At 48.0% G+C, this 23,788-nt stretch overlaps 8 protein-coding genes across 8 annotated transcripts; 4 read left to right on the top strand and 4 right to left on the bottom strand.

Annotated features, from left to right (window-relative positions):
- Positions 1-18: 18 nt before the first annotated feature.
- Positions 19-2,118, bottom strand: FIESC28_08882 (uncharacterized protein; the record flags this gene model as incomplete). The annotated part of the gene is made up of 2 exons (XM_031163019.1): positions 19-1,934; positions 2,052-2,118. The coding sequence occupies 2 exons, from the start codon at positions 2,116-2,118 to the stop codon at positions 19-21; spliced, it is 1,983 nt and encodes a 660-aa protein (XP_031012912.1).
- A 743-nt stretch (positions 2,119-2,861) lies between these two features.
- FIESC28_08881 (uncharacterized protein) lies at positions 2,862-3,866 on the top strand (the record flags this gene model as incomplete). Its single annotated transcript, XM_031163018.1, has 2 exons — positions 2,862-2,921; positions 2,970-3,866. The coding sequence occupies 2 exons, from the start codon at positions 2,862-2,864 to the stop codon at positions 3,864-3,866; spliced, it is 957 nt and encodes a 318-aa protein (XP_031012911.1).
- A 480-nt stretch (positions 3,867-4,346) lies between these two features.
- Positions 4,347-6,407, bottom strand: FIESC28_08880 (uncharacterized protein; the record flags this gene model as incomplete). The annotated part of the gene is made up of 11 exons (XM_031163017.1): positions 4,347-4,534; positions 4,587-4,632; positions 4,701-4,897; positions 4,946-5,037; positions 5,089-5,331; positions 5,380-5,475; positions 5,522-5,687; positions 5,740-5,895; positions 5,945-6,014; positions 6,063-6,267; positions 6,319-6,407. The coding sequence occupies 11 exons, from the start codon at positions 6,405-6,407 to the stop codon at positions 4,347-4,349; spliced, it is 1,548 nt and encodes a 515-aa protein (XP_031012910.1).
- Positions 6,408-7,756: 1,349 nt separating this feature from the next.
- On the bottom strand, positions 7,757-9,114 carry FIESC28_08879 (uncharacterized protein; the record flags this gene model as incomplete). Its single annotated transcript, XM_031163016.1, has 3 exons — positions 7,757-8,500; positions 8,548-8,835; positions 8,965-9,114. The coding sequence occupies 3 exons, from the start codon at positions 9,112-9,114 to the stop codon at positions 7,757-7,759; spliced, it is 1,182 nt and encodes a 393-aa protein (XP_031012909.1).
- Positions 9,115-11,324: 2,210 nt separating this feature from the next.
- On the top strand, positions 11,325-12,813 carry FIESC28_08878 (uncharacterized protein; the record flags this gene model as incomplete). The annotated part of the gene is made up of 3 exons (XM_031163015.1): positions 11,325-11,545; positions 11,598-11,847; positions 12,073-12,813. The coding sequence occupies 3 exons, from the start codon at positions 11,325-11,327 to the stop codon at positions 12,811-12,813; spliced, it is 1,212 nt and encodes a 403-aa protein (XP_031012908.1).
- Positions 12,814-13,772: 959 nt separating this feature from the next.
- On the bottom strand, positions 13,773-17,439 carry FIESC28_08877 (uncharacterized protein; the record flags this gene model as incomplete). Its single annotated transcript, XM_031163014.1, has 10 exons — positions 13,773-14,058; positions 14,114-14,240; positions 14,293-14,313; positions 14,367-14,532; positions 14,580-14,765; positions 14,837-14,886; positions 15,557-15,859; positions 15,910-16,844; positions 16,890-17,218; positions 17,275-17,439. The coding sequence occupies 10 exons, from the start codon at positions 17,437-17,439 to the stop codon at positions 13,773-13,775; spliced, it is 2,568 nt and encodes an 855-aa protein (XP_031012907.1).
- A 1,021-nt stretch (positions 17,440-18,460) lies between these two features.
- FIESC28_08876 (uncharacterized protein) lies at positions 18,461-20,300 on the top strand (the record flags this gene model as incomplete). Its single annotated transcript, XM_031163013.1, has 7 exons — positions 18,461-18,634; positions 18,684-18,741; positions 18,792-19,078; positions 19,133-19,528; positions 19,579-19,873; positions 19,915-20,015; positions 20,064-20,300. 7 exons carry the CDS (start codon positions 18,461-18,463, stop codon positions 20,298-20,300), a joined length of 1,548 nt encoding a protein of 515 aa, XP_031012906.1.
- Positions 20,301-22,939: 2,639 nt separating this feature from the next.
- FIESC28_08875 (uncharacterized protein) lies at positions 22,940-23,562 on the top strand (the record flags this gene model as incomplete). Its single annotated transcript, XM_031163012.1, has 2 exons — positions 22,940-23,110; positions 23,167-23,562. 2 exons carry the CDS (start codon positions 22,940-22,942, stop codon positions 23,560-23,562), a joined length of 567 nt encoding a protein of 188 aa, XP_031012905.1.
- Positions 23,563-23,788: the final 226 nt, after the last annotated feature.

The following is a 23,788-nucleotide window of genomic DNA, read 5'->3' as shown; positions in this document are numbered from 1 at the left end:
TCCCACTCTCGCTTGCAATTATCCCATCAGAGTCTCGTACCCGTTATCCATCATCACATCCATCCAATACATATCCTTCTTTTCCTCGTCCATACAAGCCCATGTCTTCTTAACAAGCATCAACATTCGCCGAATCGGCTTAGCCGCCAAGATATTCTCAAATGCTGATAACCGAGAGATGACTATCTTCCTTGCTTGAAGAACTTCCAAGCCGTTCAAGGGCACTCTAAAGCGAGGACTGGCTGCTATGCTCGCCACAGGAGATCGTTGCAGATTTGAAATTGTGCAGTATGGACGACAGATCGAAAGTTCGCTGCAGATGCTCACGAACAGCAAGGGCTGAATAGACCGACTTCGAGATGTTGTCGGGATATCCTTGACCAGATCTAGCACATGAAGAGCCAAACAGGTCAACCATGTATCCGTAAAGGCCCTCTCGTCCGTATAAGACCCTGATGAATCAGGCGAGCCCGTCATATAATGCGCTGATTGTGCAAAAGGCACAAGAAGATCTGGAAAATTCCGATACAGCTGAAGTAATCCAGTGCATCGATATGCTTCCGCAATATTTACCAGGTGAATCGCTGGGGTCAAATCATCACCAGCGTCGACGATATCACCCTCCTGGGGCAACTCAATTGTACAGAGTTCCGCGTGCAGTCGTTCTGAAGCAATAATGGCATCTTGGGCTTGCTGAATATCATCCTTGGAAACAAATCGACGAGTGCGTAGGCGCTTTCGCTCTTTCCGTACAAGGCTACCCACACTTGCTACCAACTCCTGTACCTCGATGCCGATACCTGTCTGTGGGTGAGGCATGCGAGGCTCGTGCTTATCAAGAGAGTCCGGCGGGATTGGCTGAGGCTGAGCACTTCTCATGTTGGGGTCCATATCCGTGACGAAAGAAAGCAGCATTTTCCAGTATACCAGCGAGTTGTAGAAAAAAAACTCCTTTTTCTTATCGGCCAACGCCAAAGGGTCACCCCGCGCTTCTGCAGACATAACCTTTCGAGCGAGAACGTCGAACTGTGGTTGTCCGAGGCTATCTGGGTCATGCCATGAAAGGCTCATCCCCAGCATGACCAAAGCTAACAAGGACGATGTTTCTAATTCAGCGATCTTGGCTTCCCTGGATAAGCATATCATAGCTTGGTCGCGAAGTCGATGCCCAACTGATGCAAAAGTGGGTGAGACCTCCGAGAGACACGCAGCGGCCATGCTCTGAGTGATATAGTAGAGGGACTGTGATCCGGACCACATGTTTGAAATAGTAGTTCGATATGGGTTCATCGGGCTGTCATAGCACGACATCATTCCGCATACCTCCTTGAAGTAGTATTCGACGAGAACAGAGGAATGGTCTTGAAGGGCTTGTGCTAACGGCATCTCGATAACTTGCTCAGAAGGTTGGTTCGGTTCCACTCTGGTCAAAGCTTGCGAGTATACTTGTTGCGGCCCCATAGCATTAGCTTGCCAAAGTCTCTCCTCATTCTGCTCCTGGGATCCATTATCTGGTGGTGTCTGTCCAAGTGACTGGTCGGGATATAGCTGTAGCATATCATCGGTGAACTGCATGAGAGGCATGGAGGCATCCAGAGCCTCCTGCCCTGAAGGCTCCATACACCCGGCGTCAATCGCATTAGTGAGATGATCTAAGAGTCCTGGATCATAATAATTGGTGACAAACTGTTCCGGCTGCTGAGTTCGAGGTTGAGATTGAGGCTGAAGCGGCGGAGGAGGTGGAGGGTGAGGCTGTTGCGGTTGATGCTGTGGTTGGTAAGTCGCATACATTGGGCTTGGTTGAGGCTGTTGAGGGGGTAACGCGGTATTATCAGGAGGGGATGCATCCGCAGGAGTCTCTGGAGGGTCCTTTGGTGGTGATTTTGAGCCGCCTTTCCAACGCAAGGGCTTTTGATATCCAGGACACGGGATGCCTAGTCTTACACATCGGGAACAAGCGGGCTTAGATTCATCACATTTGAGCTAGATGAGCGGTCAGGTAGGGCCATCGCGGGGTCAGCAAAGACAAGGTCTTACCCTTTTAGACTTACACACGGCGCAACCCGTGCGTGATCTAGTGATGTTCATGCGCGCGGCCGAGTGTGTTGATGAGAGCATTATGACCCGTTTGGTTGTATCCGCGTTTGAGGAGTGGAGATTTCAAGGTGCGGGATAGTCGGGGGTGGAGAAGAGAGATAGAGGCTCCAGGCTCCCCCATATCACGTGATTCTTTAGCGTAAAGCCATCGGCTCCTCATTGGATCTCATTTCTGAGGTATCATTCCATTGTATTCTCCCAGGGACGTGTCTCGTTGCAGCGTTCTTGACGATGTTATGTTGGTTCATTGTGCTGGTAATTCTCAGCCTCAATTGACATTCTAGAGTACAGTGTCAAAGTATCAAAGTACTTATATCAGAGTGGAACTAGCTTTGTACTACAATCTCCACTCGACTATTTCCATCGCCACCTCCTCCAAGACATTGCCAAAATTGATCAAACAAGGCGGAAATGCGGAAATCAATGAGACGATATGCGTATCTCATCACATTGCATCTCATTTTACTTCCTGTTCAAGACATGAGGTAACACATCTATCAAATTCCCCAGGAAATGGTCCATCCTTCTCCAAGCCTCGCTATTGCTCCACCAACCCATTCCGAACTTGGTGATAATAAGCTAAGGATATCAATACCAGAAACGGAAGTCGTTAACATAGGAATCACGGCTATTACTTGCCTTTCTTGACCATTGTTGCCGAAGTGCGTCTGTCATTCCCAGCTATCTTGGATAGCTATCAGTACCAGGAACGCCATGCTGATGCTCCCTCGCTTCTGCAGTTGTCAAGATCAGAGCTAATCGATATGGCGTTGATAACATCAAGTCCTTCTTTCAAGGTGGCTCTTGTGCAAATGAAGCCAAAGGTAAGAAACAATGACGTTGATATTAGATGATTGCTAACAGTTACAAAGCCCCTTGACGCTGAACACAACTTTGCACTTGCGGCCGAACAGATACGACTCGCGGCGGTTCAGGGTGCATCACTAGCAGTCCTGCCAGAGTACCACCTTACGGGTTGGGTGCCAGAAGAGCCATCTTTTGCACTTACACCTGAGGATGCTGAGAAATATCGACAAAAGTACCAGGCATTAGCAGCAGAGCTTCACATCAACATCTGTGCTGGAACATTTGTAACTCAAACTTCCAACGAAGGTGGTCTCGCCGCTGCTGATGCCAGACCCACACTACTCAATACGTCTGACTTTATCGACCACGATGGCAACCTTCTGGGCACTTACACCAAGACCAACCTCTGGATTCCAGAGCGTCTTACATTGACGTCCTTCGTTGATCATGCCCGCAATACATCCAAAGACAACTACGAAGCCCCCAACCCCCATCAAGTCATCGATACCCCTCTCGGCCGAGTCGGCATCCTCGTATGCTGGGACCTTGCCTTCCCCGAAGCCTTCCGACAGCTGGTCCTCGCCGGCGCCAAGATAATAATAATCCCTTCATACTGGACATCAGGGGACATGTCAGAAGAAGGACTTGCATACAATGCCAACTGCGAAAAGATGTTCATACAGTCCGCTCTAGTGACTCGAGCTTTCGAGAACACTGCCGCGGTAATCTACTGCAATGTTGGCGGACCAGCGGAAGAGGGTTTCTTCGGTTGCAGTCAAGTCACTCTGCCTATTGTTGGGACTGTACCTGGGAGCTTTACCGATGGCGAGGAGGCGATGCGTATCTTAGATGTTGACATGCAGACGGTGGATATTGCGGAGCGCAACTATCAGATTAGGCAAGATTTGGCGAGGGAGGATTGGCATTACGGATATGTGAGGAGTACATCGGCAAAGCTGTGAGTTATAACAAGCATCTTCTTTCTTATCGCACCGGGGGTTATCATGCAGGGGTTCTTCCAAATCAGCACTGTCTTTCCTGTCCACCTATACCTACAAACAAGTACAATACCATAGCACAGCAAGCCATACGCTCAAGTTAGTATAACGTTATCAAGACTTGGTAATAAAGTTTCTTATTAAGTCTGAGCCTATACATATCATCTCTACATTTACAAACTCCCTTATCGTTTACTAATAGGTCACTAGTCCTTGATGCACCAGTCGAAGGTATACTTATTCGCCGCATCTATTTAACCCAACTGTCTTTAATGATTTTAATTGGATATACCATCGTGGTCAATTAACAGTATGAAATAAGGGCTAGAACTAATTACAGAGATACATAAATGAGAATACCCAAGACCAATCAATAACTTAATAAATATCCTTCGCTAAATCCATTCGCTTGCTTGCAGATACCCCGCCTTCTATGCTGACGACTCATTCTTCCTGCTTGGAATGTGAGCTGGAGACAACTTCTTTTTCTGTTCTCTTTGGCTCCAGATCAGCCACGGGCAACTCTTCCCCCAAAATGCACTCAAGTTTAGGCCCTTCGTAGGATTTCTTCTTCATGAACCACAGTCCAGTAACGAAAATGATGAAGATGCCCAAGACAGCTGTCACGTAGTCTGCAAATGTTAGCTAGATGATGGAAAGAAGCTCAGAGCAAAAAATGCTTACTCATAGTTGATACGTTGATCGGAATTGCTGGTGGGAAGCAGAAAAACTGTTTGATGATAGTCAGCATAGCTCCAGGCTGAAATGTGATCCTCCATGCAACAAAGCGTGACTTACAACTGATGTGACAAGAACAAAGATGACTGCGATGTAGTTCACCGTGTATCCAAACACATGTCCAAGGGAAAACTCAGGAGGCTCTGCGAGAACAAGCTGTCGCCCTCTGATAAGAAGGATGAGAACTGGCGCGGCATATGACAGGTTGAGGAACAGTGTGCAGCTGGCGATATATGCATTAAAAGCAACTTCCGGGCCTTTGATTTGTCAGTATGCTGCTTCCATGGCTTGACGAAATAACTTACCTAGATATAATAATCCAAAGCAAAGATTGAAGACAGCTTGTACTAAGATAGCTCGGACGGGAACATTCAGCTTGGGGTGAAGGTGTGAGAGACTACATGTGTTAGCCGTAATACTTAGTATGCGATGATAAAGAAATGCTTACTAGTTGGAGAATGGTGTTCCATTATCACGGGCCATAGACCAGAGAAGTCGACTTCCAGAAGTTACACAGCCATTGGCTCCATTAACAAAACACAGGGCAACGGCAACACTCAACACTGTCGCCGCGACTTGGCTACCGGTGGCTTGGAAGATCATCTCAGTGAGAGGGCTCTGGGTGGGTGATGCGAGAAGGAGGTCGAGGTCAACGAAGCAGAAGAGCATGACCAAGATGAAGACAATACCACTAGATTGAAATTAGTACAGCTTCATGGAGGTTACAAGGCAAACTCACGTTACACCACCGACTAGAACAGCAGCAACCATGGCCTGAGGGGCATCTTTTTGTGGTCGGGGCATCTCTTCCGTCATATGTGCGACGGCATCAAAACTAGAATTGTTAGAGACTTGATATATTCTGGCTGAAAAAAACGTACCCGATCATGCTCAGAGCTGACTGAAGCAGTCCAAGCATCCAAGCCGTGCCGTCGCTCCATCCAGTTGTGTTGGAGAAATTGGTAAAGACGAACTTGGCATCAGTCTTTGGGGAGGTGGACAGAAGCACGATGCTGATCACCACAACACTGGTTATGGACCAATACACTATCACAATTAGCACCTTCGGGAAGACCCTGAGTGGTTGAACAAGACTCACGAGCACCCTCATTCCATCGGTTCAGAATTGGATAGGCAAAGATATTCAGGAACACGCCAACAATTGATACTGCGACAAACATCAAATACGTGCCCCATTGAGTGATCTCATATGTACCGCCAGAACCAGCTACTGCGGCTGCGGCAAGGAAGCGAGCTAATTTACGGTAAGCGATATGCTCTTTGACAATTCAGGGGTAAAGTACCTCCAAAGTAGGCTGCAGTTGTGTTAAGTGTTAACCACCCAGCGATATTTATCCATCCAACAAGGAAACTCTGTTGAAGTTAGTTTGGGGGTAATTAAGGTGTTGGTGTTATTCATACCATAAGATTCCTCCATTTTTTGGTTGATAGGGCAAATGAATAGTGATATTGTCCTCCGGCTGTAGGATACAGGGATGCTAATTCCCCTACGCTGGCGCTCAAGCAGATATTGCAGATAACGCAGAAAATGAAGCCGTAGACGAAGCTGACAGAGCCACCTGATGGCATGACAAGTCCTAGGGACCCGGCGAGAGAGATCCAAGTGCTGCGCGAATTAGTGTTGGGTATCATACCATTGTTTCATTAACTGTCTTACTTGAGAATTGCGAATGCCATGCCGATCATAGTGATCTTTGAGAACCTCTTTTGGAGGTGGCCCTCTTGGGCCGGAGTATCTGCCGTCATTGTGTGGTCCAGTAACTGATTGATGAACGTTGTTCTTGGCGAGAAAAGGATAGAAGACGCGACCAGTCCAAATATAAAAAGCTGATTGATCCCTTATCTTGAGCTGAGAGCCCATTCGATTGGGGATACGAAGTTTGATGTCACCTTACTCGCGTCCTGCTGGGATCCACTGGCCAATCGGGGGTGGGCCGTCCGGTCTCTCCGCGTTGCGGGGGAAATGGAGCTTACCAATGAACTAAACCAAGACCGGCAAAAATAAGCTTAGGAATTCCCTGTTACTCGGGCCTGAGGAGATGAAGGATGACCTGCTCACGGCAGATAATGATAAAGAATCCCTGGTCTCCTTTGGCATCCTTGTTTTGGTATCGCCATCACATGGTTCTAATAGCCTCAAGATAGGCCAATTCTATACAGATTTCAATTGATAAGAGTTACTGACAAGAATAATAAGACGAATAAACAGGTTCAGCCTTGTCGGTACTTCCCGGTCATCTCCGTTACCCGCCGGAGCTCCAGGGTATGTGCCGCAGGAATGTCAACGCTTGTTGCTGACCAAAAGCAGTCAGCATGTTGGTCCGTTCTCTTATTGTTAAAGTGAGGAAACCTTATTTTGCACAGAGTCGCAGAGTATCTGTGCCATTAGCCAATCAATGCGCGAAAGAATAGATAAGTACTTTTCAGCTGGCCATCCGAAACCAATATTCAGCACGGAGCTTCCCACAGCAAAAAGCAAAATGGCATGATATGATACATCGATTTGGAAAAGTTCCCCTCTCAAGCTCAAGACATCCGACCGGCAATGATTCTGATTCGTCGCCACAAAGCTCTGCATGACATTCTACCAATCGGGAACCCATCCGACAACACAGAAGAAGTTTGGAATGTTCATGGAAATTTACCCCTGACTTCAACTCTACTTGTTAGATTCGGCACTTGAAGCTTTGCATTGGTTCGCATATTCAGAAGAATCATGGAAAAAATAAATGTTCCCAGCAATTAACAGGTCATTAATGGTATGTACATGGGAGATACTAAACTCTTCATGGTTACCAAAGCGCATTGTATGCAGTTCAGTGTGGGTTTCTGACACATTCCCCTCCCACTCGAAAATCAACAGACTTTGTTACCAATCTTTCAAGGTTATGTGAGTCGATATAATATGGTTTTGAACGTTTGATTGACTACAAGGAAACTTTATACTGGAAACTATGTACAAGGTTTTTGGACCACCAAGATACTCCCATATACACCTCCATCCATCGTATATCCATAAGTGTGACATGGAATCGGATGCCGTGGAATTATTAATATTCGTACCAACATAGACGGAAAACAGGTTATATAGGCGACTAGGAGCCCTTGGTCGAAATTTCAACCGTTGTCATGGTTGTTTTGGTGATGCCAACTGGGTAAGAACCTTTATGTCCCGTACTACCTGTGCTCAGCTCATCACTCGATCGTCCAAGATCACTGAGTACTGTTGTTGTGTTTGCACCAGCAGGGCTAGCCATCCTATCCCGAAGCTCATAATCGTTTATGTGCTCTTGACTAGCCGTCTCATCGTCTTGTCTGTGCCCGCTTGATAAAGTGTGCCAGTTCTTGCTGTTACGCAGTGTTGCACTGCGCAGTGTACCACGCCCATAACCAGTATTACCAGTTGTTGGAGTCTTTTTGGAGTTCTTCCCATAGTAGCTGCCGAGGAAGCGACGGAAGAGAGGCTTGAGGCAGGGCAAGCTGGCGGCGATGACACCGACGTTGAGCTCGACGACGGTCCAGATGGTGATGTTGCGAGAGTCCCAGAGCCAGTCACCGAGCTTACCATAGTTGGTGACATAACCGACTTTGACGATGGCGGCGGCGCAGGCAAAAATACCAAGGCCAAGAATGGCGAGGAGCGTCATACGGGTGCGGAAGTGGACGTTGAGATTCCATAGCATGGGTGTAGGGATGATGATGGCGAAAAAAAGATCAGTCAAGATGTTGAGGGCAGAGTTTGTGTATGATAGACTCTGTAGTGTGTTTTGTGACCAACACTGACGAGGGACCATAGGATCCCAGAGGGCGCGAAGGTCTGTGCATTGGAGTACCACGGTCTGGACAGGTCAGTGTTTTGTAGCTTGTTATGAGGAGTATGACTTACGAAGAAGCATCCAATGGTGTAGATTGACATGAAAACCATGATACCAAGGATCAACCAACGGTAGAATTTGGTTGAGGCGATTCGTAATAGAGCGCATCCCACTGACAATTTGACGACGCAGATGGCTATAAGGAAGATGGGCTGAGTGATGAAATTGAGTTTCATTCCGGTTTGGAAGACAGCTGGGTCAACATCACCAATATGTCTTCCAGCACCATAGGCCACAGAAGCAATGACTACACCCTCGCCAGCCCAGTTCATGGCCATTGTCAATAGCATGAAGGCATCCTGGGAAAGTGATCAGTACTCTGCTAAGAAAAGTGTCGGGCAATCATCAAGTGGAGAGTTGGTGGGGGTAGACGTGTGAGATCGGAAAAAAGCAAAGCAGAATATGCATAGACGAGACAATAAACTTACATCCCATCCAGTACCACGGATGATAAAAACCCTCACATACAAGCGAGCAAGCACAACAACTGTAGCTAAGCAAACAACAAACAAAGTGGAACCAAGAATATCGGCTGCTCCGTTCTCGTTCGGATTTGAGGGTAGGTTGGCTGGATCCATGATCGCTGATGTAAAGAAATTTGCAAGAGAGATCCCAGAACTTGGGAACGATGGAGCAACAAGGCAGGGAATACGGGATACATAAGAAGCAAACACAAGAGGGGGGAGCAAGAAGATCCTGTCAGGGGCACCATTCCAAGGAGAAGGTGTCTTGCAGCCCAGCTGCACCACGTTTCTAACAGGGTTTCATCATGAGCTAGAACATGCAGGTTCCCATAATTTGGATCTGTATAGGAACTTTAACGCTGGGTGTAAGAAATAGGGACATAAACACCTTGGTCAAAAGTCTCGTAAAGTGATCAGGTTATTTCGTCTTCTACTGCTGGAGCGTAATTGGTTCCACAAGAACTCGTCACGCCAGAATACCTCGGCCGAGTATTGGCGAATTTCCTCTTTGATCCTTCGGAGGAAACTAGCGACCTACTGCCAGACTAGTTTGAACTGAACTAAGATCGGGTCAACTACCCAGTTGATCTAAGGTTATCATGTTGCCGAGACGTTATCGCCGGCTCTCTGACATTTAGGCGTATCATAGCTGCTGTACCTGTACGAGTTGGTCGACGGCGAGTGGAAACTCTCCCCTGACAGGCGCACTAGCCCGGTAAACTCGGTACATGAATAATGATCTGATGGGGAGGATCCATCCATCGCATTGGCCAGGTTCCGATCGTCACAGGCTTTGCTTTGTCGTATGAAACGCTCAGACGTGAAAAATATTCCTGAATTGAGATTATTGCCGAGACTAAGAATATGCATGCATGCAGAAAACCTACCTGAGTAATATCCGCTAAATTGCCCGGTGGCGCGCCCAAAGCGTTACAGGATTTTAGCGGTGGTGGTTAGGGGGTTCTCCACTAAGAGCCAACTGAACGAGGCTCTGTGCAGGTTGAAATGCATGGACTGTATGTAACTGTAGCGGCCTGCATACCAAACTCAATTCCATGGCGTCTTGGATGTATTGCATCCATGCTTATACTTATATTGAAAGCGATATAAAGTGTTTCTGGGGTTGACCAGGTTAAGTTGCATGTCAACTGGATCCCACTAATTCCTGTGTGATTCGCGAGGGTGATCGGCATGTCGATCAAGGAGTTCGGACGGAATGTCTGAGCTTGGAGTTGGTTTCTTTTCTTTTCTTCCTTCGTGTTGCGTTGCCCATCTAATCTGATCCTTCACTAATTCCTTCATCGGAGAATAGGAATTAGTGCAGTGGAACAATACGAGTCATGGCCATTTCTTATTCTCGTTGGCCCTAACGGGTAAATCAAGCGGCTGGCCGGGAATGACTTCTCTTGTTAATTAGTGTCGGGCATATTCTCGCAAATGGATCCCATCTCCACCTACGGCCTCTTTACCCATGGATTCTTAGGAACGGAACTCTTCCGGATCTTCGCCCATCCATCGTTCGCAATTGCCCCGTTTATGTGGTAGTCAAATGGGTACTGAGTTGGCCCTACGTTCTCCACCGTCAGCACTACGTGGAGGGTGCTGTCAACTTCATGATGAAAAAAACTGCCGTCCTCTCATATTTGTGATGAGATTGATTCTAACCTAGCCTTTCCTATATGTGCTCATTTACCAAAATATCCTGCATTGATACGATAGGCCTGTAAGCACCTTATTCCCCTGAACTAATACCTTTACCAACAATTGCCCCGTTGCTGTACCTCGGTCTTGCAGATCAATCCCTGCCCCTCTCACGACCGTGCCGCAGTCCACTATTAGACCCTGCCAACTCTCAGGATCAGGATCCTAAATCGGATTAGATCTGATTAACACGAAACCCTGCCTCGGTTGAACAGCATGGAAAAGGTATAGAGGATTTTATGAGTCTACGCGAAGAAGGATTCTTCCGTCTGCTTTGTAGCTTTTGAGTCTAGATTCCGCGAATGTTTACCATGGGCTTGAGCTTCTGTATGGTAGAGCTGCCGTTCTGTGTACTGTAATTGTGTTGGTACTCCATCCATGATCAATGGGTTCCCCGATGGAGAGCCAAGACCGCTATTTCTGGCCCCGGACCTTGGGCCTGTACTTCATGCAGAGTGAGTGAAGGAAAACTCCGTTCAGGAGGTTCTCCTGCAGTATATAGCTCAATCACTTTCTGCTTGATCGTCACTCTTTATTCACTGGTCCTTCAAGTCACATCTGCCAGTGTTGAAACCGGAGCCATCCCTGTGCCTTCTTTATCTCACTCCCCTCACTCTTTCATCATGCGTGCTGGACTCCTTTCGCTTCTGGCCCTTAACGCCGCTGGCGTTTTGGCTGCTCCTCAGCCTACCACTGTTGACGCCTCTGCTCCTGAGGTTACAAACATTGATGAGGTCAATGATCTTGCTGCTGCCGCCTACAAGGCTGCCCAGAAGCTTGCTGGTGATAAGACCAAGCGTGACAGCACCTGCAGCTGGAAGAACATCCGTGTTAGACGGGAATGGTAAGACATGCTGTGCCACTTGCGGAGAATAACCGATACTAACTACCGACAGGAACACCCTTTCCAAGTCTGATAAGAAGTCTTACATCTCTGCTGTCAAGTGTCTTCAGTCGCGACCTGCCAAAGGCCCCGAGTCTTTTGCTGCTGGAGCCAAGACTAGGTTTGATGACTACGTCTCTATCCACTTGAATTCCACTCAGACTATTCACTACACTGGTAATTTCCTCTCATGGCATCGATATTTCACTTGGCTGTACGAGGAGGCTCTTCGAAACGAGTGTGGTTACAAGGGAACTCAACCAGTAAGTACCCAATCAGGGCCCACGAAGTTCGGTTAGCGTTGGTGGACACTCGCTCCACTTATCAAGCGACTGCTCTGATAGGCTCAACAAGTCTTCATCCACTTGGTGATAAGCCGTCGGTTTGCTCTTCGCATCAAAGAGATGAATTATTGTCTGTTTATGCCAACACTGCCGGATTTCATGAGTCTATACGGTAGATCCTCCTTTTACTGACTTTGTTAATAGTACTGGGACTGGTCCCTCACTGCCATCACCGGCCTTGCAAAATCTTCCATCTTCGATGGCAGCGAAACCTCACTCTCTGGTGATGGTGAGGACATTGGCGAGCAAGATGACATTATCCTCGGTGCCTCCAGCGGTCTTCCTCCCGTCTACCTCAAGACTGGTAACGGAGGTGGCTGTGTCACCTCGGGTCCCTTCAAGGACATGAGCGTCAACCTTGGCCCTGCCGCCCTCGACCTTCCCGGTGGCCAGGTCGAGGCCAACCCTCATCCTCTCGAGTACAACCCCCGTTGTTTGAAGCGTGATTTGAGCGATTCAGTCAACCGACGATTCGCAAACGCAACGTCCGTTCTTAACAATATCCTCAAGCCCAAGAACGTTCTCGACTTCCAGATGCAGATGCAGGGTGTCCCCGGCACTGGTGACATCGGTATCCACGGTGGTGGTCACTACGCCATGGGTGGTGACCCTGGTCGAGATGTCTACACCTCCCCCGGTGACCCTGCCTTCTACCTGCACCACTCCATGATTGACCGTGTCTGGTGGATCTGGCAAATGCTTGACCCCTCGAACCGTATCCTCGGAAAGGATGCTCTTGCGGGCACTAACACCTTCCTCAACATGCCTCCTAGCGCCGAGACCACTTTCGACGACTACGTCCGCCTGGGTTGGGTTGGACCTGATAGACAGATCAAGGATCTCATGAGCACACTCTCTGGCCCCTTCTGCTACGTCTATTTGTAGGCTGAGCGGTGATGGACAATCTCCTGTACATAAAAACCTTTATCTTCGTGCGCCAGATCGCTCTACTTCATTACCAAAGTATAATTCTAAGTAAAATTGGTTCTAAAATTGCTGTCTCTTGACGTTGTTTTGTGTGTAACTTGATCGAAGCTCACTGATAAATCATACTGACACAGATACAAGCCGACGTGCTCACCATTTTCTAGACTGTCCGGTGGATACAGGGGTCAGACTATGCTCGTTGGTTCAACTTGACTAGCTCTTAGGCTGCTAATTTTCTCTGCTCATACCTTGCGCTTAATACTGCTACTATTCTACAGAACATTCGCAAACAGAGCCTAATTAGGTCAATATCAATAGCACATATATCTCAAACACGAGATCATGTAACTCTGGAGACACATCACAGTGGAGTGTGAGGATGTGCCAAGCGAGGCGTTCCCGGTCCGAGTCCCGGGTTCTCATCCGATACCCATGCCATCTTTTATCTTTCTGATTGCTCAAAATTCACCTTCTACTTATAGACAGACACTTGAATCCGCCACCATGAACCAACTGCCTGTCTTGGCCTATTATAGACACGTGATAGTCCATCCCTGTACATCCCCTGCAGTAGACAGCTTTGTGTTACCTCCCTTGCGCACTCTATTTGCTCCTCTACGGGCCGTGCCTGATGACACCCTCCCCGCGTAAACGATCATCCCAACGATTACTCCCTAGTTGATACTACGTTCCAGGAAGGTCGAACTTGAAAACCTTGGACGATACCAAGACGTTTTAACCTTGTTTGGGACTAGGGTCAATGAGAGAAATGTTTCAAGTATATCACGATTGACATATAACCGCCCGAGAGCTATCAACAGGATAGAAAACTGTGCCGCATTGCGGAGCAATTCTCCCGTCGTTATTATCAACTATAGTATGTTTCTTGCCTATCGATCTCGATACCGTTGAAACTTTTACTGCTTGCTGTAGTCGTAGAAACCCTGTCCGCTTTTGATACCCAAGTTTCCTTCATCCAAGAATTTCTGCAGATATTCGCGGGGTGCGGTTGGAATGTTGCCTCTCGCATCAGCGTAATGCTGCTCGATATCCATTACGACGTCCAAGCCGACCAAGTCCATCTGCTCAAAGGGACCTTTGGGTGTTTTCAAAACTCCCTTGAAGATACCGTCAATTTCCTCTGGCGTTGCAACACCTTCTGCAGCGGTGAGAAGCGCTTCTCGCTTTATGGCAGCCCATATCCTGATAGGTCAGCCACACTGCATCATCATCAAATAGAGGAACAGACGGGGCTCACCTGTTATAGATGTATCCCATAGAGGGCTTCTTGACGTGGAAGGGAGGAAACCCGTGAGCTTTGCACTGTTCCATCATCAAGCTGACATGTGAAGGATCGGTGGTATCATGTCCCATGATCTCGATTTCTGATACAATTAGCACGACACTTTGTTTTTCAAGTAAACCTTTAGTTCTTACGAGGTACTTCAGGTGGCCAATCTTCAGATATCAAAGTCAGTACTGGTACTCAAGATATTCATCGCCTCGCTTACAAGAGTGAGCACTCAGAAACCGGCTCTCATTTTTCAACTCAAGACCTTTCAAGATCTCCGAACAAGAATAGCTACTGGAATTCGAGGCAATGATTGTGTCTTTCGGCGCAAGGGAATCCAGTTGCGAAATGACCTGCTGCTTGAGCTCGAGGCGCTCAGGGACACACTAAAACATCAGCATCTCGACGTTATATACGAATTAGGATTACTGACCTCTACGACCAACCACGAAGCCTCTAGAGCTTCCTGTAGAGTATCAAGTGAGTGGGTGATAATGGTTCCCCAAGACGTGTTCGTGTTGGATGAGTTTGATCGGAACTCGTCAATGGCTTCAATGCTCGCATGAAGCTGAGCCTCCTGGCTGTCGACTAGATGTACATCATTGCCGGTACTCGACCACTAGAGACGTCTCGTATCAGCTCTGGAAGATGCAGCGTGCGTGAAGCACTCTAGCTCATCGTACCACTAACCATGAAAGCAAGGCGTCTCCCTTGAGTGCCAGCTCCGAGCAGAGTGACGGCTTGTCTGTCAGTTACTATGAGTACCATAATTTCGACTTGTGTTCAGGTTGAAGATGCAAATGCCATCAAATTAAACCGTCTTTGTTCAAGAATCCGAAGTAGGTAGTTGCGATTGTGGAGAAGCCTTGGCACCAGACACCAATAGAAACAACCACAATCATTCCGGATCCGACGTTCAATAGAATAGCCTAAGCAAACTGGCAAAAAACTCCAACCCCTCTCACCCTCCAAAGTTTCAACGGATCCGGTAACAAGACCAGGACAGTTGTCACCAATAGCTCTTATGAGGTAAGTGGCTGGCGCTAAGGCAATTGGGACGGTTTCCGCATTGCGGAAATAATTCCTCCTTAGACGTTAAGAATGTCATCGGAAAATCATAAGCGACAAAAGTAACGAATAGGTGGAGGGCATGTTGGCCAGCATTATTATTATCGAATTCCGAGGTCGAGGTCTCGGCAGCCACTCGGGTTTAACCCCTGCGCTTGAAGTAGTGAAGGAAATTAAGACTTCATCCTGACTATGGTATCTGGTGCACGGATGCCATTGTGTCCGAAACATCTGCGAGCTTCTCTATCGCGGCTTGAACAGACTTCGAACTCTGCGGTAGGTGTTTCAATGTATCCTCCAATGTCGACAATAGACTTTCATGCGTATCTTCTGTAATCTTACTTAACGCAAAATCGCGATCAATAGCCTTCCGTAATAGCTGTATGCCTACAACTGCGTGATGCGGATATGGATCAATGGAAACGATGGGTATTGTAAATACTGTCTTGCTTCCAACATGCGAATCATCGCGGGGCCGCTTCAGTGTGAAGGTGTTGTGCAGTCCAAAGGCTAGTGTGTTCATGATTGTGTTTTCGGCGTCAATGCTTATATCTGTGATGTCTGGGAGCAGGTCTTGGCGATCTGTAGCCTCTATCATATCGACTAGCATCAGTATGCTGAGGTGGTAGTGAAGCATGAGAGAAACTGCATCGTCGGTTAATATCGCCCTTACTTTAACATTATCCCATACTTACACCATCGCAGCTTGGTTTGCTGGCCAAGAAAAGGCATCCTCTTGTGGCATTCGTCCAAAGGTGGGCGAAAGATGATACCAAATTGCTTGATGGAATCTACCACAGCGAAATAGGCTTTCCGTACTTCGGGCTCTTCATGGCCATCACGCAGCGCTTCTTTGAATACCGCGGTAAGCTTCCAGCCGAGAAGCTTCCAGCAGGCACCAGCGGCGATGATTTGATTTGCCTTTTCATCGGTCATACTGGAGCTTGCTTGCTTCCACTGTGGAGCGTTTTCGTCAAACATCTTTGCACAGGTCCTGACCAAACGCCAAGGGAGTTCAGACTCGAAACCGAACAAGCCGGATGATAGCAGGGGGCGGCAGTTGAGAGTCAAAGAAGCCGAGGTATCGAAGGTCAGGGCTGCCCAGTATACAGTACTTTCGGCATTGATGAAGCCAGAGGACTCGATCGATTCAGGTGTTGTGACGATGGTATCTGATCTTAGAGGAGGAGAGACTTTAGAGCCGCTAAATTGAAGATTCTTCTGGCGAGCTCGTAGAGTCTGAACTTGCTGCAACGCTGCATGAACACACGCCTGGCCAGATATGCCATCTGCCTCTTCGTCCTCTGAAATCCCTTCAGGTATTGGTGTTAAAGCGAAAAGAAAAAGTGAAAGCATCGATCGGTAGCATGGCCTATTGATGACGCGTAACATGTCTCTTCTTGCATATCTCCAAAGGCTCTGTACAAGATTACAGTGGTCTTCATCAGTCTCCAGAGAGGTCACAGGGAGCCAGCGCGCGGCGAAGGCAGAGATAGTGCTTTGGAGACTCTGTTCGGCTTGTTCACATCTGCGAACGAGTTGACTGTTTCCAGGATCCACTATACACCCGTCTAGGTGACGACAGAGATCGGATATGCTGACATATTTTTCGGCTCGAGTATCACCAAATCTATAGCTGTGAGCTTTGGCTTTAACATAACTGGGTGAGACTTACAAGAAGGGACAACTGTATTTGCCCATCCACGAGCCAAAGACTGCCTCAAAACCTTCCCTGTATATTGTTTCGAGCCATTTTGCATCCGTATCATTCATCGCGACACCGTCAATCGAGCTCCTAGTGACTGTGTGCCATGGCTGCGGCACCGACTCTGGAACGTCATCCGCTGTTGTAGAACGAGCTTGGCAAGGATCTAGGCTTTCAGGAGCATCCGTGTTCCCGCCCTCACGCGTTGACGATGTATCACTTGTCGGTCGTGATACGGTCCTCCTGCGAGATTGCCGCTTTGCGCCTGCCGAGCCATTCGCTTTGGCATTTTGAAGCCACTATAAAAACAGCTAATCAGCTATGGATCGAAACCGCACTTAAGACGTTCCCATACCTGAAAGGTACAGGCTTTATCTCGGTTCCGACATCGTGTACACTGTGGAGAAGATCCTCCCTCTGCATTGTTGGCGTTGCTTTGAGCATCACACGCTACACGTGATCGGCGGCACTCGTCGCAGCTGGAAAACTGGGTACGGCGCGTAACGAGGCGGGTTGGCATGTTTGTCTCGCTACAATACCGTTCCGCTCATCTCGGACGGTAGTAAGAGTGGTACGAGATGGAAGCTTTTCGGATCCGGGAGTTGTTGACGAGAGATTCCACTTTTGAGGGAAGAACAGGGAACTGGCATGGGATGCGGGGTAGCTCCAGTTCTAGTGGTGTCCATCGCCAAGTTCAGTGAATCTGGAGTAGTGTCACTGGAGTTAGTGGACTGGGTTAGGGATGCGATCGTCGCTCACTTCACCTACCAAACTTGGAGACAACAAACGGGCAAATAATGAGCGATACCATTTAAACGGTAGCTTAAGGTTACGGGAGAATGGTAGCCTTGAATGTTGCCTTGCGTCAAGCTGTTAACGGGCGCCGCCACTGGATTAGTTGAACCCAATCGATGGGAAAAGGTGAAAGCCATGTCCTGGCAGGGATCTTCGGAACCGTTTGTTGAGATGACGCCTACTTCCGAGAGGGCATGAGAAGCGTGACTCTAGGAGAAAAGAGGACGGTTCAACATCGTTACTTGTGGTACCAAGGTAGATGATTTCTTTTTCTATGTTCTATGCCTAAGATGAAAGCTTTGAGCTCCCCAAACGAAAGCCAGATGAACCCGATAAAAACCATCATGAAGGCAGAATGACTCGATTATGAGACAACATCGGATCCGATCCCTGCTATGCTGTGGATCTGTCATCAGCATCTTCGCAGTCTCAATTTCTTGATCCAGATAAGCGTTCACTAAATATCACCTTCTTTCCATCCCACAGCAATTTTTGACCAATTCCGCCCCTCCCTGGTCACAATGTCGTGTCTGCCGGTTCCTCGACTGTGGCACGCCCACATTCTAGGGCCGATTCAACGTTAGACCAGAGATCTGCAATACCAGCTGCTGAATCTTGCGGGGAAAACATGGGGAAAGACATGGGGGTTCCTTGACGTACTTAAGGACGTTGATCGTCCACGTTTTTGGCGTTCAGATCAAGCCTCCAGCAATTCTTTTTGGTGTCAATGTTCAACGGCTTCAGTCATGGCACCTTCTTCTACGCCACCGAATGAAAAGGCAGAGGTCTTCCAAGCAGAGACAGCGCCTAATCATGGCCACGTTAAAGGACAGGTTGGGCGCATCGGCGCTATGGCAACTGCGCCTGGGACGACACTCGAGTCTTTTTCCCATCTCGATGAGAAGAAGATTCTACGAAAGGTATATCCGATACTCCACGGGAAGATTGCACTAGCTAATACTTGTTAAGATGGACTTGCGCCTGATTCCCATGCTTGCACTACTCTATCTTCTCTCGTTCCTCGACCGTACGTCGCCGCCAATCTGATCTCAGAACCCAAGCTGACCTCTTTCTTAGGAGGAAATATCGGAAACGCAAAGATTGAAGGCCTCCAGGAGGATCTCGAAATGAGTCCGGACCAATACAACTGGTGTCTCACCGTCTTCTTCTTTACATACGCCGCCTTCGAAGTCCCCTCCAATCTGCTCCTCAAAAAGCTCCGCCCAAGCATCTGGCTTCCTACAATCATGGTAGCATGGGGTCTTGTGATGACCTTGATGGGTATCGTTCAGAACTATACTGGCCTTCTTATCGCTCGAGTCTTCCTGGGTGTTACCGAGGCTGGTCTATTCCCTGGTGTCGCGGTAAGTCCTCAGAACATTGACCTTGAGCATGGAAACTAATTGCAGCATCGATAGTATTACCTTACAATGTGGTACTGCCGGCATGAGATCCAATTCCGACAGGCCCTTTTCTTTTCCGCTGCTTCTATCGCCGGTGCATTCAGCGGTCTTCTTGCATTCGCCATTGGAAAGATGGACGGTGTCGGTGGACTCGAAGGATGGCGCTGGATCTTCATTCTTGAGGGTATTGTCACCGTTCTGGTCGCTGTCTTTGCCTTTTGGGCTCTTTACGACTTCCCCGAGACAGCAGGCTTTTTGACTGAGGAGGAGCGAGCTTTCGTCGTCTTCCGACTCAAATATCAGGGTCAAAGCCAGTCTCGTGTTGCCCAGACCGATGAGTTCAAATGGACTTATGTCTGGGACGCCTTCAAAGACTGGCAAATTTGGGTCAACATCTTTGTTTACTGGGGAGTGAGTCAAACATCACCTACGCTTTGAGAGGAATACTGACAAATCAACAGATTGTTTGCCCACTCTATGGAATCAGCCTTTTCTTGCCCACTATTATTCGAAATCTTGGCTACAGCTCGAGCACCGCTCAACTGATGACTGTACCTATCTACATCACTGCAGCTATCCTGGCTGTAATTGTTGCCTGGACATCAGATCGGGTTGGAAAGAGGAGTCCTTTCATCGTAGTATTCCTCTGCATCATGATCGTCGGTTTTTCAATGCAAGTCCCTGATGCAGCTTTTTCTAAGAACTTCACGCTAACAATCGAAACAGGTGCATTTCCACCACCAATCCAAAGGTCGTGTATGGCGGCGTTTTCATTGCGGCTTGCGCTATCTATCCAGCATTCCCTGGAGTCATCACATGGTTGGCCAACAATCTGTCCGGAAGCTACAAACGAAGTGTCGGTATGGCTATTCAAATCGGTGTTGGAAACCTTGGCGGCGTAAGTACTCTTGGTCAACTGTATTGTTTCTTTTACTTACAGAACTAGGCTATGGCATCGAACTTCTATCGACAAAAGGACGGACCTCGCTACATCCTGGGTCATGCTTTGGAACTTGGTTTTATTGGTGGTGGTATCATCGCAGCTCTTATCTTGATCTTTGGATATAGCCGTATCAACAAAAGTCGTGAGAGAAGGATGGCGGCTGGCGAACACGAGACAATATCTGAAGAGGAGCTTTCGGCCAAGGGAGACAAGGCTGTGACCTGGAGATATATGCACTAGGGATCCGTATATCTTCTGTTTTTGAATTTGTGTAGGAGCAGGTCAGACAAAGTACAAGGACAAACGTGCATAAGCTTTCACCGTGCTTAAGTTCACTATCGGTTAATGAAATTCTATCTTGCCCTATTCCATGGTACGACCTGCATCCCTTATATGACTACTAATAGCCTAATAAGAGAGATAATCCGCGTAATTTGGGCAGTATATCATATTTGACCCTCAGCCAGGCGATGTCTGATCGAGTATCGTGTTAGAGACACAAGCCTGTTCCTCCTTTGCGGTGCTTGAACTCTCTTGCCCTCCGTTCAATGATGGGCTAGCATCTCGACTTGAAGGTTAACCTCTCCAGGCAGGTCAAAGGTTTATCAATCTCAGTTGAAGTCGCCCACAGTCACTGAACTCTAACTATCGCCAACAGTGACTCACGCGCACGCGCAGAAAGGGAGGTCATTAGCCCTCCCGTCCTGCCTCGTAAAACCACATCGACCAGCAAGAGTAGCAGGTCAGTTGACTCTCATCCCTCCACATCGCTCCGTTCCATAGCGATAGAAAGCCCGTTCAGTTTTGCATTATCACGCCGGTCGAGGTGATTCCTCCATACAACGAGAAATCCAGCTGTACTGCGTCACCCACTATAGCGTCCTCTTAGAGATCAATGCCTCTAGAGATTCGTCTCTTAATTCTAGAATGTATCGTTCCTCGATATGGACTCGAAGAATCCACCAGCGACCGCGGTTTCCCTCCAGCATCTCTACTAACCACTGTGTGCAAAGAGTGGCAAGACTTTTTCGAGAAAGAAACATTTTCAACACTGGATCTAGAAGCGACGGATTTGTCTACCTTTTCAACAACCATTCTGGGAGAGAACGCTATCAGGTTAAATTATATAACTCGTGTGTTGTTGACCATCAAGCTTGCAACATACACCCCGTGTATAGCAGACACACCAGAGAGCGCAACGACTGTTACCCAGTAGGAGGCGCCATTTTCCTCCCAGCTTTGGACACGGCTAACACCTTGTGCACAGGAATAATGAGACCTTTACGCAAGCTATGGAAGTTCTCCTCAAGGCACTATCTTCTTGGGAGGGGTCATTGGAGATTCGCTGCCACTGTCCCAGTACTGAACATTCCTTCCACGCAGGAGAACAAATATCGGGGCTCTTGGCCAAGGCCAGCCATGACTTTACTCAGTGCTTCCTCCCATATGACAAATCTATCAATTGGTTTTGGTTTTTCGCTGAAATGATGGAAGGAGGTAGGCGCCAGGACTCCAAGCTTGAGAACCTAGCTTTCAGGACAAGGTACCTTGGCCGCAGATCGAACCAAGGGGCAGTGACAGCATGTTTGTGCTTCGTTGGTGACGCAGCAAGATACTTAGCTGCATTGCGGACTGTGGAACTATGGGATGCTGGCGATGGATTCGGATGTTTATTCCGATGCACCAAAGGTCACTCCAGACTTACAATCACATGGCGATGCACCGACGAACGGTTCACTTTGGAGGAGAAAGTGATAGAACAATGGGCTAAACTGGCCCCAAATCACCAACTCAAAGTTCGACGAATTCCGCTCACGAAGTGCGTGAAGTTGAACAAAAGGTTCAAGGTCTCAACTATCCTACCAGCTCTACACCTTCGGCAGCTGAGTTCTGACCCTACTTGCGAAGACAACACAGTGAAAATGAAGGTCCAATACCGGCCTTGAGTCTCTGCTTCCCTTGAAGAGGTTATCAAATTAGTGCATAATGGAATGCCAAACAAGTCTTGGTGGCCAGGGGTAATTCGGATGGAATCAAGTTAAGGTACTTTAGACGTTAACTTTACAAGCCTATGAATACTCATATCAATATTGGGTGCACTCCGAGGTTATTGAAACGGCCTATTGCACATCAAAGTGAGGCTGCTATCGCAGAGGCAACAGATCATAGTTTGTAAGCGATGTTCATTTGAACGTTTCCAGAATACCGTTGCAAGGCTCTAGGCCAACTAAAGACTCAGACAAGTACGTTGGAAGTATACGTAGAGTTTAATATGTTACCATGCTATCAAGACATTGCGAAGTCTCTGTGTTTACCACCGTCAAGGCCTTGGCCGGTAAATGCACCAGAGGTAATCTCTGTACTATCGACATAGGATAAAGGGAGCATACAATATACCTGAGATACTTTACTTCCCTATCACAAGTTAATTTTCTTTTACTGGCAAGATCTGGCTTGCAATTATCTTAGCCGCTATTGGCAGTTAGTTGCAGCTGGCAGTGTCTGGCAGTGCCTGGCACCCGCAACTTGAGATTGAATTATGAAATAAACCAACACGCGTCACGAGTTAGGGCTTCCCTACACTATCGAATCTTTTGCCGTTATTCCCCTGTTCATCTTCCTCTGTTCTTTTCCTCGTCATCTACATAGCATACCACAGTACACCTGAGTATAGCCCGACGCCTCCATTATCGCAACGACATCATACCTCTTTCCATACACAAAGAGACGTCTCGCAAAGAATAAAAAGAATACAGTGACGATATATCAGACTAGAAAGGTACGTTTTCATCTCCTCACCCCAAACACCCCTTGCGAGTTGAGGGCAGTTCTCTACATCTCAAACACTCGGCGTCCACAGCCACTAACATTCATTCTAGATGTCTGACGATAGCGCGCGTGTCGGCCGTACTATCGGCAAAGCCCTGGCCGAAGCTCACGCAGCAGGCGCTCGTGGTGGCGGTCGCCGGGGTGGAGGTGATCGCCGAGGCGGCCGTGGAGGTGGTGAGGATCGTTGTCGTGTCCGCAAGCCCCCCAGACGCTGCTTCCATGTAAGTTCTCCCACGACATATCTGGAACTTTGAAACTGATACCTACCTATGTATAGTGCGGTTCAGAGGACCATCGCAGCCGAGACTGCCCTTGCAAGGGTGGCCCTCCGCTCCGTACTGAGGCTCCAGCGCAACAGGATGCCTCTCCTCCTCGAGAGGCTCCGCCTGTTTTTGTCCAGCGCCTCGCTCTCCCTCGCCCTCCTCCTCCTGTCCGCCCTTCTACTCCCCCGACGACAACTCAGACCCCGGCACAGGAGGCTGATCCAGTCCGTCAAGCATATATCATGCCTGTACCTGGTCCTGAGTTTCTTCCACTTCCCGGTCCCCCACCACAACTCACTAGACCTCCCATGCGCATGGGACATTTAATGTTTTGGCACACGCTTTTTTGTCGTTGGTACTATTTCAACTATATTGATGGCAGTTACGAGTGGTCCAACGAGAACCGATGAGATGGGTGTGGAATGGTTATGGTATGGCTGTGTCGTTTGCTTTGGTGCTCTTGTTATGTGTTTCTGCCTTCTTTCCTCGGCTTTTTGTCTTTCTTCTTGTCTTTCTTTTTAATTAGGACGGTAGGCGTAACGGACTGTTTTTTACTTCTCTCGCTATTCTTTCTCAGTGTCAGCATGTCACAAAAGAAAGAATACAAACAACATGAATGTGATCAGTTAAGTCACT

Source organism: Fusarium coffeatum (assembly GCF_003316985.1).
Source record: "Fusarium coffeatum strain FIESC_28 chromosome Unknown BRIP53273_contig_216, whole genome shotgun sequence".
Lineage (NCBI taxonomy): Eukaryota > Fungi > Ascomycota > Sordariomycetes > Hypocreales > Nectriaceae > Fusarium > Fusarium coffeatum.
Note: the sequence above shows the minus strand (reverse complement) of the source record. Positions and strands in the feature narration are given on the sequence as shown.